General features: G+C 42.4%; 1 protein-coding gene across 3 annotated transcripts in view; it reads right to left on the bottom strand.

The window, feature by feature from the left end:
- Positions 1–17,721, bottom strand: part of LOC140730961 (endoplasmic reticulum mannosyl-oligosaccharide 1,2-alpha-mannosidase-like) — an 83,592-nt gene that overhangs the window by 29,987 nt on the left and 35,884 nt on the right. For all 3 annotated transcript variants that reach the window (XM_073052072.1, XM_073052074.1, XM_073052073.1), the window contains exons 7-9: positions 12,962–13,068; positions 9,289–9,474; positions 4,898–5,046 (exon numbers count right to left, since the gene is read on the bottom strand). In XM_073052072.1, coding sequence (XP_072908173.1) covers positions 4,898–5,046; positions 9,289–9,474; positions 12,962–13,068 — 442 coding nt within the window. The remainder of the gene's footprint in view (positions 1–4,897; positions 5,047–9,288; positions 9,475–12,961; positions 13,069–17,721) is intronic.

The raw sequence follows: 17,721 nt of genomic DNA, 5'->3' as shown, positions 1-17,721 counted from the left end.
AATTGCAGTCAACATTTCAGCCCAAAATGTCAACTGTACTTTCTATAGATGCTGCCTGGCCTGCTGAGTTCCTCCAGCATTTTGTGCGTGTTGCTTGGATGTCCAGCATCTGCAGATTTTCTCTTGTTTGTGAAAGGAAATTGAGGATTTGGTTAGAAAGGAAGACTAAGTATCGGGTGTAGGCATTTTGTAGCATCCTTTGAGATTACAGGGGATGTAGGAGAAAATTTGTATACATTAGAAGGGCAGAAAAGAGGCCATGAAATAATCACAAAACTTTGTGAAGTATGTTAGACAGGGTACAAACAGGGTACCTATGGAAGGAACAGGTCCCCAAGGACCAGAAGATTAATTATGTATGAAGCTGCGTGTCCTGAATGAGTATCTCTCACTGGGACACATCATGGAGAGTTAGGGAGGGCAACACTGATGTTCTGGAGCACTTCTGCATCAGGAAGGTAATATTCCTTCATCAGGAAGGTCAGGAAGATACTGCTACATATCAAGGTGGATAAATCCCCAGGACCAGATAGGATCTATCCCAGAAAACTATAGGAAGTAAGGGAGGAGACTGCTAGAGCACCAACAAAGATTTCTGCATTTTCATTATACCAGGTGAGGTTCCAGAACACTGAAAGATAGTTAATGTCTTTTTCCTTCAAGAAGTGTAGAAGTGATAAGCCTGGGAAATACATGCCAGTGAGCCACATATAAAAATGAAGGAAATTATTGCAAACAAATTCTAAGGGCAAAGACTGATTGGGAGGAGTCAACATGGTTTGAGCAGAGGAAATCCTATCACACAAATATGGTTGCATTTTGACAAAATAATTAAAGTTCATGAATGCAGGGCAATAAAAAGCAGGGACTTTAGCAAAGATTTTGACAAAGTCCCACATGCTAAGCTCTTCAAGGTAAGGACAAATGGGATCGAAGGTTAATTGATTATCTGGATCCAAAGTTGCCTCGGTGAGAGAAGGCAGTGCAGAAGCGTCTTTGGCTGATGTAATGCACTGTAGAAATTGACGCTGGATCCTTTGTTGTTAGGTATAAATCGAGTTGGATGAGAATACAGGTGGCCTGATCAATATGTTTGCTGATAACATAATAGTTGATAAAAAGGTTCTGTTCGTAGATGGCTCTTGTTATAGGGATTATGATGGAAATCACGCAGGATTCTCAGTGGTGCAGCAGGATCAGTCGAGCTATAAGATTATTAGGATGGAGTCCTGCCCCCAACCGTGTTCTGCCCAGCTAGCAGAAATCAAAGCCCTGACAGCTGCGTGTGAAATGATGGAAGGTGAGAAAGTAGACATCTATACTGATTCAGCATATGCTCACGGAGTATGCCATTTGTTCGGGGCAGTGTGGAAGCAGAAAGGTTTTAAAAAAGGTAATGGAGATCCCATACAACATTATCAGCAAATTCTAGACTTAATAAAAGCCATAATGAAACCTAAAGCATTGGCTATAGTAAAATGCCAGGCACACAAAAAGGGAAAGGATGTAATAACAAAGGGAAATCAAGCTGCGGATGAGGCAGCCAGAAAAGCGTCTGGGTGTACGTCAGCTGTCATTACCCCCCCCCCCAGGTAAGCCTAACTCCAGAACCTGACGTAGAGGACCTAATTGAAATACAAGGTAAGGCAACTTTGGCAGAACAGACAATGTGGAGAAGGGGGGCCAAGCAGAACCCGGAAGGCTTGTGGAGCACGGAAGACGGTTTGTTGGTAGCACCCACCCCTCTACTGACGATTCTGATTTCAGAAGCGCATGGGATGGACCATTGTGCAAGGGGGGAAGTGATAAGGAAAATAAAGAAGGATGGTTTACAGGCTTCAGTGGACTTTGGCTTGTCACAGTGCGAGGTATGCGCACAAAATAATGTTTGGAAGGGAATTACAACCCCAATAGGTCACATTCCTGTACCTGAAGGACCATTTAAACATTTAGTGATCGATTACGTAGACATGATAAAGACAGTGGTAAAATTTCTGACAAATGAAGTGATCCCAAGGTTTGGAAGTTAGCTCAGACAATGGTTCAGCTTTTATCCAGAAAGTGGTCAAACTGGTACTACAAGTGCTGAGGATAAAGCAAAGATTTGGATGTGTATACCACCCTCAGTCGCAGGGCATGGTAGAGAGAATTAATGGAACCCTGAAAGCCAAACTAAACAAAATTTGTGCAGACACTAAACTTAATTGGGTCGATGCTTTACCGTTAGCATTGATGAGTTACCACATGCAAACTAATCGAATGACATGCCTGACACCACATGAGATACAGGCTGGAAAGCTATCATACCTGTGATAGGGGTAAGCAAAAATGTTGAATGGATAAACTATATATACTACAATCAACAGAGGTTCATCAACTACACCGATGATGCACTGGAGGCCTTAGGGCAACAGCTAGATGCAACTAGCAGGGTGGCGTGGCAAAACAGACAGGTACTGGATTGGCTTTTGGCAGAAAAAGGGTGTGTGTGTGTAATGTTTGGAGAACAATGCTGCACTTTCATACCGAACAATACTAGCCCAGAAGGGTATTTCACCAGAGCAATGAATAAGTTAAAGAATCTGCGGACGGAGGTCAAACAGAACGCAGGGTTCGGACATCAGTTCTTTGATTGGTTAGAAAGTAGACTCGGAGGGTGGGGAGCATGGCTGACTAAAATAGCAATAACTGTCAGTATTATATTGTTGAGCTGTGCGTTTGTGCTGTGCTGTTTTCTTCCTTGTCTCAAATCTCTTGTAGTGCGTGCTGCAACGAAACAATTTCCGATGCTCGTGGCAATTACTGAAGCAAGCTTAGTGGAGAAAGAAACACCAAAAATGTATCGTTACAGCCTACAACACCTGCAGGATGAACAACAGCAAAACGACAGTGTGGGAGTAGACTGTAAGGGCTGATGAGTCTTTTTCCCTGTCTCAGGTACAAAGGGACAGGTTTTTGGCTCAGCGACCCAGGGTAACAGGGAGAGAATACTTTTGAGGTCTTGGCGCAGAAAATTATAGTTTAACCCGAGATTTGGGAATAAGTGCTTGAGTTTATTGGGGCTTTTGTGCGCAGACTCTTAGTCTTCTTTCTCTGTGTGAGTGTGAGACCCCTCTGGGTCTCAAAGGGGAATATATTGGAGTATAAAAGTATAAATTTACCAAAACTATGAAGTCAGTTCTGAGCTTGCTATTTGCAGTTTTGAGCTTCCTATTTGCTATGCATGTACTCAATTTAGTAGAATGAAGTAGTGATAAAGGTTGTGAAAGGTTACAGAAGATCAATAATCATTTGGAGAGATGGGCAGAATGGTGGTAGATGGAATTTTGCCCAGTCAAGTGCAAAATAATGCACTTTGGGATATTAAATACCAAAAGGACATATACTTCCAATATGGCCTCCTTTATGTTGGTGAGATTCATCGTAAAATGGGGGACTGAGCGCCTCCGCTCCATCCACCAGAAGTGCAACTTCCCAGTGGCCAAACATTTTCATACCAATTCCCATTCTGAGATGTCAGTCTATGGGTTTCTCTTGTGCCAAGGGGAGAACACCCTCAGGGTAAAGGAGCAACATCTTATATTCCATTCAGGTACCCCCTACCCTGATGGCATAAATATCAATAAAATAATTCCCTCTCCATCTCCTCTTCTATTCCCCACCCTGAGCCTCTCACCTTTTCTCACCTTCCCCTGGTCTCCTATGGTCCACTCTCATCTGCTAACAAATTCCTTCCTCTCCAGCCCTTTACCACATGGCTTCACCCATCACCTTCTAGCTATCCCCCTTCTCATCCCTCCACCTTCAGTTTTCCAGGATCTTCCCCCTTCCTTCCTAGTCCGGAAGAAGGGTCTCAACCCGAAAATTCAACTGTTTATTCATTTCTATATATACTGCCTAACCTGCTGAGTTCCTTAAGCATTTGGTGTGTGTTGGAATGGATTTCCAGCATCTGCAGAATCTCTCATGTTTATGAGTTGCATGAAGTGTTTGGATTGACTGGGTTTATTCTCACTGGAATACAGACATTACAGACATCTATACAAGTGAGGGGTATAGATAGGGTAGGGACAATCTTTTTCGAAGAGAGTCTAATATTTCAGGGCACAGACTTTAATTGAAAGGAGAGAAATTTAAAGGAGATTTGAGACATACTTCTTTACATAGAAAATGTTGGTTATCTAGAACACATCACCAAACAGGTAGTAAAGGTGGACATAATTACAACACTTAAAGAACAATTGGACAGGTATCTGCTTAGGAAATAAGCAGAGCGATATAGATCAACTTCAAGCAAATGGGATTAGCATAACTAGCCGTGGAGACGGTGGACCAAAGGTTCCTGGGATGTACAACTCTACAACCATTTCCCAGCATGACTGATAGATCCTACGTTTCCTCCCTCAAGTAGCTAATTACAACCAACATCAGGCACGGTAGGATCCTGGAAGGTGGGGATAAGGACGTGGGTCACACACCAGCTTTTCCAGCTACACAGCACAAGCATCAGAGATGCTTCCACAGCTGAGTCACTAACTTACTTATGCAAATCAGGGGCCTACCCTCCGATGAAATGTAGTGTACTGCTTCCAGAAATAAACTCTTCTCTCGGGCTTCCAGCCGGGTACAGGTATTAATTATAGCCAACGTTTCGATGATAAAGTTTGTCATCGAATCAGTTATAATCGACACTTGTACCTGGCTGGAGTTTATTCGTCATATATGCCAGGAAAGCACTGGATCCTTTTTCTGCTTCCACAATCTTAACACATATTCACTAAATTAGGAACTGTACAGCAGCAGATAATAACTATTCTGTATTAGTTGTTTTAATGTCAAACATAAGTATATGAATGCCTGATAATGAGCTGATTTAAAGAGAAGAAAAAATCCTTACTGCTTTATCCAGGAAAACCTGATCTCCAGTTAGATTGTAAACACTGAGCAATCCACCGAGAATACGAATTGTTGTCTCAAACAAATTCACGTCCACACTTTTACCAAGATTCAATTCGTTTATCACCCAATTCCTGGCTTCTTCAAATTCTAAAAAATCACAAAATAATTACGTACAGACCTGATTCTGAAAAAGGGAACATAAAGTGATGAGAACTATCAAATTTGAAAACAATTTGCCATTTGGTACAGGGCAACTTTCTTCAATTCAAGGACTGTTTAACTTTTTTTTAAATGTTTGGACAGCAACCAGAGGTCAGGAGCCAGAGTACAGGTGAATCACACAGGTCGGCAAATGTGCATTAAAAAGCAGCACTTCATGGCAATTTTGGCGTTTGAACAGCAGCTAATAAGAGATCAGGATTCATTAGCAAGGACAAATAAAAGTAAAGCAGGGGCAAGGCAACGGCCAACGTTGGAGTAGACAGTGTTAGGGTAGGGTTTTGAGTCTTTAGCTTTACGAGGCTTCAGCAAGGACAGGCTTGAGTGAGAAAAGGTGAAAAACTAGTTAGATTTTTGCTTCAGTTTATTTAATGTTTCCTTCTTTATAAATTGCAGTTAGAGCAGTAGGGATGCCAGGCAGGACAGCTGAATGGTCCTCTCACAGCATTTGGGATGATATGAAGATCTCCAGTGTCCTTGACGACATCACCTGTGAGAAGTGCATCCAGCTGAAGCTTCTAACACTCTGTGTTAAGGAGTTGGAGCTGGAACTGGAACTGGATGAACTCTGGATCATTCGGGAGGCTGAAGGGGTGATAGACAGGACATATAGAGAGGTAGTTACACCCAAGATGCAGAACACAGGAAAATGGGTGACAGTCAGAAGGGAAAAAGGGATTTCACAGCCATTGCAGAGTACGCTTGTGGCCATCCTACTCAACAACAGGTATACCACTTTGGATACTGTTGGGAGGGACAAGCAGAAGAAAGTGGGGTGGGGGAGAGAAGAGGCAAGCTGTGGTGACATGGGATTCATTAATTAAGGGAAGAGAAAAGAGATTCTGTGGACGAGAACGAGATTCCTGGATGAAATGTTGCCTCTTAGGTGCCAGGTTCCAGGACATTTCGGATTGGCTCCTAAGCATTCTTAAGTGGGAGGGTGAGCAGCCAGAGGTTATGGTCATGGGTAGGAAGAGTGACAAGGTTCTTTAAAGTGAGTTCAGGGACTTAGGTGCTAAGTTAAAAGGGTAGGAATTCCAGGGATGTGATCTCAGAACTGCTAGTGAGGCTAGAAATAGAAAGATCATACAGTTTAGCACACGGATAAGCAGCTGGTGTAGGAGGGAGGACATCAAATTTTTTGGATCATTGGGCTCTCTTCCATGGAAGGTGGGACCTGTACAGAAGAGATGGTTTCCACCTGAACTGGACAGGGACAAATATCCTAGTGTGGAAGTTTGTTAAGGCTGCACAAGGGAGTTTAAACTAGAGTTGCTAGGGATGGGAACCAGAGTGCTAGAAGATAGTGGAAAGGTTGTGGAGATCCCAGACAAAGTCAGGAATCAAAAGGTTGAGCACAGTGCGACTAATTTCTTGAGCTGCAAATATTTCAATGCAACAAGTATTATCAGAAAAGCAGATGAGCTCAGGGCATGGATCAACACATGGATTATGATATTATAGTCATTAGTGGGACCTGGTTGCAAGAGGGGCAGGACTGGCAGATCAATATTTCGGGATTCCATTGTTTTAGACATGACAGAGCAGGCAGGATTAAAAGAGGAGGTGTGATGTTAACTAGTCAGGAAAAATGACATGGCAATGCTCAGTCAGGCCATACTGGAGAGCTCCTCTAGTAAGGTGTTATGGGTGGAACTAAGGAATAAGAAAGGTATAACCATGTTAATGGGGCTATATTACAGACCACCCAACAGTCTGAGAGATTTAGAGGGACAAATTCGTAGAGAGATCGCAACCGTTGCAAGAAACAAGGCTGTGACAGGAGGTGATTTTAACTTTCCACATATTAACGTACTCCCATACTATAAAGGGACTAGATGGGATAGAGTTTGTCAAATGTGTTCAGGAAAGTTTCTTTAATCAGGACACAGAAGTCTTAACATGAGAGTGGACAATACTTGTTCTCTTGTCAGGGAATGAGACAGGGCAGGTGACAGAAGTTTGTGTAGAGGAATACTTTGCATCTAGTGATTACAATGCTATTAGTTTCAAGGTAATTATGGAAAAGAATAGGTCTGGTCCTCAGGTTGAGATTCTAAATTGCAGAAACACCAATTCTGATGGTATCAGAAAGAATCTGGCAAGTGTGGATTGGGACAGGCAGTTTTCTGGCAGAGGTGTACTTGGTAAGTGGAAGGCCTCCAAAAGTGACATTTTGCGAGTACAAAGCTTGTATGTGCCTGTCAGAATAAAATGCAAAGATAACAGGTTCAGGGAACCTTGGCTTTTGTGAGATATTGAGGCCTAGGTTAAGTAAACAAAGAAGGGTGTGTCACAGGTATAGGCAGGTAGAACAAATGAAGTTCTTATGGAGTATAAGAAATGTATCAAGAACACTTAGGAAAGAAATCAGGAAGGCAAAAGGGCATGAGGTTGCACTAGCAGACAAGGTGAAGTAAAATCCTAAAGGCTTCCACAGATACATTAAGAGCAAAAGGATTGCAAGAGACAAAACTGGTCCTCTGGGAGATCAGAATGGTAATCTCAGTGTGGAGCCAAAAGGAGATGGGGAGATGTAAAATGGATTTTTTTGCATCTGTCTTTACTTGGGAGATGGGCATTGCATCTACAGAAGTGAAGTAAAGCAGCAGCAAGATCATGAACCCTATACAGATTACAGAAGAGGAGCTGTTTGCTGTCCTGAGGCAAAGCAAGCAGGAAAGTATAGGCAGGTAAGCCTGACATCAGTAGTGGGAAAGTTAATGGAAGGTATTCTAAAGGACCAGATATATGAGTATTTGGATAGACAGGGACTAATTAGAGATAGTCAGCATGGCTTTATGCATGGCTAGCCAATCTTAAGAATTTTTCCAAGGAAGTGGCCAAGAAAGTTGATGAAGGAAAAGCAGTGGATGTTGTCTACATGGATTTCAGCAAGGCATTTGACAAGGTCCAGCATGGGAGATTGATGAAGAAGGTTCAGTCACTTGGCATTCAGGATGAGGTAGTAAACTGGATTAGACATTAGCTTTGTGAGAGAAGCCAGAGAGAGGTAGTAGATGGTTGCCTCTCTGACTGGAGGCCTGTGACTAGAGGAGTATCCCAGGGATTGGTGCTGGATCTGATGTTGTTTATCATCTATATCAATGATCTGGATGATAATGTGTTTAACAGGATCAGCAAATTTACAGATGACACCAAGATTAGGGGTGTAGTGGACAGCAAGGATGACTATCAGAGCTCGCAGTGGGATCTGGAGCAGCTGGAAAAATGGGCTGAAAAAGAGCAGTAGGAATTTAATGTAGACAAGTGCGCGGTGTTGCACTTTGGGAGGACCACCAGGGTAGGTCTTTAACAATGAATGGTAGTTCACTGAGGAGTGTGGTAAAGAAAGGAATCTGGGAATACAGGACCAAACTTCATTGAAATTGGTGTCACAAGTAGATAGCTTTTGGCACATTGGCCTTCATAAATCAAAATATTGAGTGCAGGAGTTGGGATGTTAAGTTGAAGTTGTATAAGATGTCGGTGAGGCCTAATTTAGAGTATCGTGTGTAGTTTTGGTCACCTACCTACAGGAAAGATGCAAATAAGATTGAAAGAGTACACAGAAAATTTACAAGGATACTCCTGGGTCTGGAGGACCTGAGTTATAAGGAAAGATTGAATAGATTAGGACTTTATCCCCTAGAATATAGAAGATTGAAAGGATATTTGATAGTGATATACAAAACTATGAGGGGTATAGATAGGGTAAATGCAAGCAGGCTTTTTCCACTTAGGTTGGGTGAGACTACTCCTGGAGGTTATGGTTTAAAGGAAGCTTCTTCATTTAGAGGGTGGTAAAAGTGTGGAACGAGCTGCCAGCGCAAGTGGTTTCAATGTTTCAGAGAAGTTTGGATAGGAGAGGCATGGAGGGCTATGGTCCTGGTGCAAGTCAATGGGACTAGGCAGTTTAAATGGTTTAGCATGGACTAGATGGGCACAAGGGCCTGTTCCTGTGCTGTAGTTTTCATTGACTAAATGTGAAACACATCCTCTCATCAAAATCACAAATGTCTTAAGGTCATTTGATATTAATTAGTATCAATGTCATTTTCCAACTAGAAAAAACAAAAGTACCCTGCTATCTAAAAGATTTGGTGTCTGCAATCTCCATCTTACACCAAAGGAAAATGACACCTAGGTTACACAATTCACGGATCTCACCTTGTTTTAAGCCTAAAATCCACATTGTGTCCAGGGCATCAATTAGTGTCAATCCCAAGCCAAACCATTCACTGTAAGACTTAGAAATCGGCTTCAGTTCATCGTGACCCCAGGCGTACTGTTTGTATCCCTTCCACGCATGCTGGAATGCTTCTATCACTGCCTTCTGCTGTTCATTTATAGTGGCTACATGTGAAAAGAACAAAATGAGGCTGATACAGCTACTTTAAATGTTAACATATAGATTTCTTATATAAGTTTCAAAAAGATAAAAATACTAAGAACTCCTAAAAAAGCTGTGTTTCAAAATGGGTAGTTTATTGTCCCTCCTGACATGCCTATCTAAGCTTCTGCCCTAATTCCTCTTGCTCCAGAGTTCTACTTCCGCTGGTAAATTTTCAGTACCTCAAGTTCGTCAGAGCACTCTAACATGTTTTCCAGATGACCACATTCAAACTTTTTCCCAGCTAAGTAACCAAAAAATCAGAAAACAAGATCTGATTACTTTTATTCTCTCTCACATTTACTGCTTGCGTGAGAAAAGAGTGAGGAACAGAACATTTAATTGTCAGAAAAACACCTTTATTAACATCAAGGGAAAATCACTCCAACTGGGAAGAAAAATGACGATGAAGGGTCTCGGCCCAAAACATGGATGTCGCCTGACGGCTGAGTTCCTCCAGCATTTTGTGTGTGTTGCTCTGGATTTCCAGCATCTGCAGAATTTCTTGTATTTAGAAAAATAAAGTAATTTGTGTACTCTGAATTCGAATGGTTAAAGGACCTGATGGCTTTTGATGGATTGAAACACTCAACTTGTTCAAACAATACAAACATGTACTGTGTTAAATAAGGTGCGGTCTGGCTCAGAGCAGAACCAGAGACAGAAGGCTCTGACATCAGGTTAACTTTGGTTTAAGTACATTATTTAAACAGGCAAGTCATTGCTTTACAGCAGTGCATTTTCAGGAGAAATGATGAAACATTTTTCCTCTCTGCAGACTGATGATGTTTGAAATGGAAGTAAATAGCTTTTCAGCAAGCAGGCTTTTTTTTACTGAGGCTGGCGGAGAAAAAAACAAGAGGACATGGGTTAAGGGTGAAAGGGGAAAAGTTTAGAGGGAACATTGGGGGGGCTTCTTCACACAGAGAGTGGTGGGAGTGTGGAATGAGCTGCCACATGAAGTGGTAAATGCAGGCTCACTTTTAACATTTAAGAAAAACTTGGACAGGTACGTGGATGAGAGGTGTACGGAAGGATATGGGCCAGGTGCAGGTCAGTGGGACTAGGCAGAAAAATGGTTCAGCACAGCCAAGAAGGGCCAAAAGGCCTGTTTCTGTGCTGTAATGTTCTATGGTTAAAAAAAAACAAGTAGAAAATTTGGAATAATGTGTTGCGTAACTGGGCATAGGTTCAAACTTGTAAAATAAAGAATTTATATTAAGTCAGCATTTTTCATTGTGGGGAAATCGATATAGGAAATAAAGTACAAAAATAAAGCAACAAAAAAATTGAATAATCTGATTATGTGGTCTGAAGGAACAGCCTCCTCCCTTACAGATCCACCTACTAGAATATTACTTTTTTTAACTAAGGGTGGGGTATTGGAGGTGGAGGATAAAATGGAAGCACAGTGTAAAGACCTTTTCCGATCACCTCAGCTCTTCTCAATCTTGGTGGGATTATTTAAAAAGGTGCATGGCGCAACATTTCAAAGCTACTGGACATATGGTTGGCGCTGTGAACATAATTCTAGGTTTTGAGGAACTGGTCTTTACAAACCCAAATAATTAGAATATCAATGAGCTGAAAAGCAGTTGTAATGAATATTCATTTAATTTGAATGCCAAAATGTACACTGATATGGCCATATACAACAAAAATAGCCCATGAAAGGGGATGAGAGGTGACCTGATAGAGGTGTAAAAGATGATGAGAGGCATTGATCATGTAGATAGCCAGAGGCTTTTCCCCAGGGCTGAAATAGTTAACATGAGAGGGCATAGTTTTAAGGTGCTTAGAAGTAGATATAAGGGGGATGTCAGAGGTAAGTTTTTCACAGAGTGGTGGGTGTGTGGAATGCACTGCCAGCGAAGGTGGTAGAGGCGGATACAATAGGGTCTTTTAAGAAACTCTTAGATAGGTACATGGAGCTTAGAAAAATAGAGGGCTATGTGGTAGGGAAATTCTAGGCAACTTCTAGAGTAAGTTACATGGTCGGCACAACATTGTGGGCCGAAGGGCCTGTAATGTGCTGTAGATTTCTATGTTCTATGAAAATATCTATTTTAAAATCAATTCCATGTCCACAGTCCTATGCAGGCCTTTATTGATTTCCCAACATCTTCTCCTCTTATTTTTGACCAAGTTAAATGAGAAAAAATAAATCAGGAAATTATCAAATAGGTGAACTGAGTGCATCCAATATAAACAGTATAATGAGTACACTCATTCGACCTGTGACACTCCCAACAGTGAGACACCATGGGAAAGGAGTATTATAATGCACAGATGCTTTGTGGGAGGTTAAATGCAAGAGGAAAGTACACTGTAAATGACAGGATCCTAAGGAGCACTGACAGAGGATTTTGGGTGCAACCTCATGGCTCCCTGAAAGCGAGAGATAAGTAGGTAAGGTAGTAAAGAAGGAATATAGCATTCTTGTCTTCACTAGACAGGGCACTGAAATAGGAAGTCAAGTTGCAGCTGTATAAAACCTTGGTTAAGCCACATTTGGTGTAGCTTGTGCAGAATGGTCACACTACAGGAAGATGTGGAGGCTATGGAGAGAGTGCAGAGAAGGTTCACTAAGTGTTGCATTAACTACAAGGAGAGGTTGCAGGTTGCATAAACTTGGATTGTTTTCTCAAGAGGACCAGAGGGAACACCTTAGAAATATATAAATTATGGGAGCATAGGGTAGATAGTCTCCCCCCCCCCCCCCCCCCCAAGTACCATAGCTTTAAGGTGAGTGAGAAAAGTTTAAAGGAAATGTGTAAGCTTTTTATTTTACAGAGTGGTAGGTGGCTGGAATGTGCTACAGGGGAAGTGGTGGAAGCAGATATGATACTAACATTTACAAGGCATCTTGACAGACATGTGAACTGGCAGGGAATGGAGGGATATCAACCATGTGCAGATGGAATTAGTTTACATTGGGACCATGGTTAGCGCAACCATGAGGTGATGGGGATGGGGATGGCCTGTTCTTGTGCTGCACTGTCTATGATGAAACGTACAGTGATTACCACAATGTTACTTTTTACAAAAAAAAGTTATTGAAAGGCAAACATTTCCTTTAGCCACATCTAGAAGGCTGCTGAGTTGCTCTCAAGCTAATGTGCCAAACTAAATGCACGCCTCACATTGGAAAACTGCTTCCTTTCTAAGTGTCATTAACAGTAGGACTCCACGATGATTAAGCCATCCAAAGGAATAAAGGTAAGAAGTGCATGTAACTTCCTAAAATGAAGTTTTCCTCCAGGTTCTGAAACCACCCTGTCTGAAATCCATTCATAAGGATTTGTAATGATGGCAAAATAAAAGCTTAAGTGCTATACACTGACCTGCCTTGTTTCAATTCCCCAGTCTGCTGCTACTCCTTAAACTGCACAATATAGTTATAACAGTGTGAAAAGACTAAGACGAGTACACCTCACATGGATGTGCTACCTGTTTCTTTGCCGTTCACTTTATCATGGGCCATTGGTTTCTCCTCTTGCTTTGAATTGGGTAAAGCTGCAGTTACCAATTCAGGTGCGATCTCCATCCCATGCCAGCTGCAAGTACAAACATCACTATGGTAACTATTTTCATGAAACACGTGAGCCAGGAATCAGAGTGAAGAAGGTCAAACATTAACATTTCTAGTAAATCCTCAAACTATTGTTGCTCATTTATTCACAATCATTCCCACTGTGTTTTAGAAGAGTTCATTCATTTTTTTGCTATTTTGGGGTAGTCTTAAAGGTTAAACTAAAAAAAAATACACAGCTTTGCAGTAAAGATCCGCGACCTGGAGATCAGTGGATTAACTATCATAGTAAGATAACAAGGATCTTGTTACAGCATATCATGTTCCATGTGGGGAACTGAGTTAACACAGGTGCAGATTTTAAACTGCAAAACAGTCAATAGTCACCTTCATTAAACATGAAAATAACAGCAGCTGTTGTGGATCACACTGTACAGTTAAACACAAACTTCAGGGCCATGCTGCTCCTCCACACGGTGTACAGTGGTGTGTACCACTCAACTAGATCTTCTAAATACACAGTAACAGATATAACAAACTCAGAGTGGATCAGATTATAAACGTGTTTATGACTTGCAAGGGAAGACCACCTCTGTACATTAAATCATCAGTAGGTAGCTTCAATCTTACAGTTCAAAACAGGTCATTTTATATGTTTATAGAGTCCAGTAATTCATCAACTTCATGTCTTTGAGGTCATTCAATTCCTTAAATGCATTCCTATCTTATCTCGCATTTGCCTTGAATGAGCCTGATTGTCTTTAAGGCTTCTCTCTCACCCCCCGCCCCCCCCCTCCCCCCACCCAACAGCTGCATCCTGTTATTCTGCTTTTGGTCATGAAATGTCAAAGCACGCCCTGCTCTAAATCACATACTCTGGCAAACTTCTTATCCAACTACATCAGCAAATTAGCAAAGCACTCTGGGATTATACAGGTTCCATTTTGTCACATTACAATTTACAAAAGTTATAAATTCATAAATACTTCAGGGCTAAATATATTTCACAACCATTTGGCAAGCTTCACCAGCATAATCTCCAGGAAACAAGTATGGCCTCAAGATCCATTTTCAATGTAAATAAGAGGAAAAAAATAAATTACCAAAAATGTTAACTTTGTCACCTGTGGCATAAATAAGCTTTCAATAACTTACCATCCCATAATTTCTGTTCAATAAATTCAAATTCAGTGAAGGAAAACTATAATGCCTAAATTGTTCAAAAGATGTATACTTCCTAAAATACTAGTTCTTGTTTTGAAAACATTAATGCTATTTCAACATCATCCCTAATATTTTATGCCTGCTACAATCTTTATTTTGCTGTTTGTGTTTATAATCACCCACTATTCTCACTTGCTTGATAAAAGACTATAGTGAGAGGGCAGGAGTATCAACAAACGAAGGCATAGATTTAAGGTGAGAGATAAAAGATTTGAAGGGGATTTGAGTTTTTCTTTAATCTATACAGAAAGTAGCTTACATCTGGCATTCACTGCCAGAGGAGATGGTGAAGTCAGCTACAACCACTATGTTTAAGAAAGACAAAGCAGAGAAGAATACGTACTTAATGTAGGCAAGTGTAGGACATGCAGAAGGATGGAAATGTCAGCATGGACAGCATTGTTTAACACTGTACAATCCACTTCAGCTCTATAATCTGCGATTTGTTTCTGTCTGCTTCAGAAGATAGTTACTTACTACTAAGAACATACAAAAAAAAGGTGGGTTGTCCAGAGGAGAATAACACTTGGGAACTTGCTCCAGCAAAAACTATTGAGACCTGAGATCACTAACAACTGTCATCGCAAGGCATGAGAAAGCTAATACTTATGTTACCTCTCCAAAATCCTCCAACTTCAACTCCAAACTTCCAAAGCAGTGTTTATTTCAAGTTCTGCCATAGAAAGGGATTACCAGGTACAGAGAGGAAAAGGTGGGCTCAAAGCCTTTACAGAGGAATACAACATTCTTACAAACTCCAGGTAAATGTTAGGTTATTGTTCAGAACCTTTCGGCCATGTATGGGAAACACAGAGGTTCAGTTTACAAAGTACCCATCCACCACACATACTTGTTCCACCTATGGAAGAATCTGCAGACCCCACGGTATATACAGTGCCTATGTGTTGGCGCGTGGCCAAGTGGTTAAGGCATTCATCTAGTGATCTGAAGGTTGCTAATTCGAGCCTTGGCTGAGGCTGCGTGTGTCCTTGAGCAAGGCACTTAACCACTTAACTCTGTGATGACAGCGGTGCCAAGCTGTATGGGTCCTAATGCCCTTCCCTTGGACAACATTGGTGGTGTGGAGAGGGGAGACTTGCAGCTTGGGCAACTGCCAGTTTTCCATTAAAAAAAGCCTTGCCCAGGCTTGTGCCCTGGAAACTTTCCAAGGCGCAAATCCATGGTCCATCGAGACTAACAGAGACCTACACTACTACACAATGCCTATAAAAAGTACTCACACCACACCCCCCCCCCCAACCAATTTGGAAGTTTTCATGTCTTGCTTGTTTTACAACACTGAATCAGTGGATCTAATTTGCCTTTTTATTTATACTGATCAACAGGAAAAAACTCTCGTATCAAAGTGAAAACAGATCTGTACAAAGTGATCTAAATTAATTATAAAGTGCAAAATAATTGATTGCATAAGTATTCATCCCTTTTAATATGACACACTAAATAATCACTGCTACAGCCAACTGGTTTTGTAAGTCACATATCTACTTCAATGGAGATCATCTGTGTGCAGTCAAGTCACTTTTATTGTCATTTCGACCATAACTGGACCATAAATGGTATTCGCATGAGGTGGCGCGGCACGGCAGCAGCGGCCTTTCAGACCTGGTGTTACTTTAATTTAATTTTCTATTTTAAGTTTGATACACAATTTTCGATTAGGGCACATGGATAACAGAGTGGCTATCTACCATCGCCAGATACTACTACAATACAGAGATCATCCAAAAACAAACCTTCACAAAAATCTGCTGGCTGAATTACGCGATGTTGGCCTGCTGAGGGGAACAGGCCTACATTCCTCGGACTTGCCTGATGCTGGGAGCCGGAGATGGAGATGTCAAAAGCAATGTGCGAGGAAGCAGAAGTGAGGCAAATGGGCAGGGGTCTGTGCCAGGCTAAAAGCAAACCGTAGCCGGCTGGCTCTCCCGTCCATTCTGCTCTCCAATGTCCACTCCCTGGACAATAAAATGGACTACAACCGACTCCAACGTAATACTCGGCGGGAGTACAGAGTTTGCTCCGTGTATGTCTTCACAAAGACATGGCTCACTGGTGGGATTTCGGACACTGCCATCCAGCTAGATGGGCTAGCTTTGTTTCGTTCGGACAGAGATGCAGCTGTCTCCGGTAAAGCTCGCAGTGGTGGCTTGAGTGTTTACATCGACACGGAATGGTGTAAGAACTCTGTGCTGGTTTCCAGACACTGCTCATCGCTAGTGGAGTTTGTGGCAGTTGGATGCAGACCATTTTATTTGCTGCGGGAATTCACCTCTGTCCTTATATTTGGTGTCTACATTTCCCCCAGTGCTAATGCTAAGGAGGTGCTCTGTGAACTGTACGGGGCTATTAGTGAACTGCAGAACACACACCCTGATGGTCTGTTAACCACGCGAATCTTAAGTCAGTGCTCCTCAAATTCCATCAGTACGTGGACTTTGCAACAAGAGGGGAGAACGCGTTGGACCTGATTTACACAAACATCCCCGACACGTACCGGGCAGAGCCCCGCCCCCACCTCGGTTACTCAGACCACATCTCTGTTATGCTAATCCCAGCATACAGGCCGCTCTTCAGGTGCTTCAGACCAGTTCAGAAGCAGGTGAAAACCTGGCCAGCAGGAGCCATCTCTGCTCTTCAAGACTGCTTTGAGCACACTGACTGGCATATGTTCAGGGAGGTTGCAACCGATGGCGACTCTACCAATTTAAAGGAGTACACAGCATCAGTGACCAGCTACATCAGCAAGTGCATTGATGATGTTACTCTGTCCAAGACCATCACTATACACGCTAACCAGAAGCCATGGATGACCACAGAGATGCGTGCGCTGCTGAGGTCCCGCGACTCCGCCTTCAGAGCAGGCGACAAGGCAGCTCTAACAACAGCAAGAGCCAAACTGTCCCGAGTCATCAGAGGGGCAAAGCGTGCACATGCCCAGCTAATCCAGTTACTTCCAGGACAGCGGTGACATGTGGCGCATGTGGAAGGGCATCCAGGACATCACCAATTACAAGACAACATCACCCGACTGTGCAGATGATGCCTCCCTCCCAAATGCGCTGAATAATTTCTATGCCCTGTTTGAGGCAGAAAATGACGTGGTGGCAAGGAAGTCCAGCCCTCCTACAAATGACCAGGTGCTGTGTCTCACCATGGCCAATGTGAGAAGAACCCTGTGCAGGGTCAACCCATGGAAGGCTGCTGGACCAGACAACATCCCTTGTAGAGTGCTCAGAGGATGTGCAGACCAGCCAGCAGATGTTCTCACTGACATCTTCAACATCCCCCAGAGCAGCGCCACCATTCCAACGTGCTTCAAGGCCACCACCATCGTCCCCGTGCTGAAGAAGTCTTCAGTGTCCTGCCTAAATGACTAACGTCCCGTTGCACTCACATCCATCATCATGAAGTGTTTCGAGAGGCTCATCATGAG

This window comes from Hemitrygon akajei, chromosome 7 (genome assembly GCF_048418815.1).
Source record: "Hemitrygon akajei chromosome 7, sHemAka1.3, whole genome shotgun sequence".
Classification (NCBI taxonomy): Eukaryota; Metazoa; Chordata; class Chondrichthyes; order Myliobatiformes; family Dasyatidae; genus Hemitrygon; species Hemitrygon akajei.
Note: the sequence above shows the minus strand (reverse complement) of the source record. Positions and strands in the feature narration are given on the sequence as shown.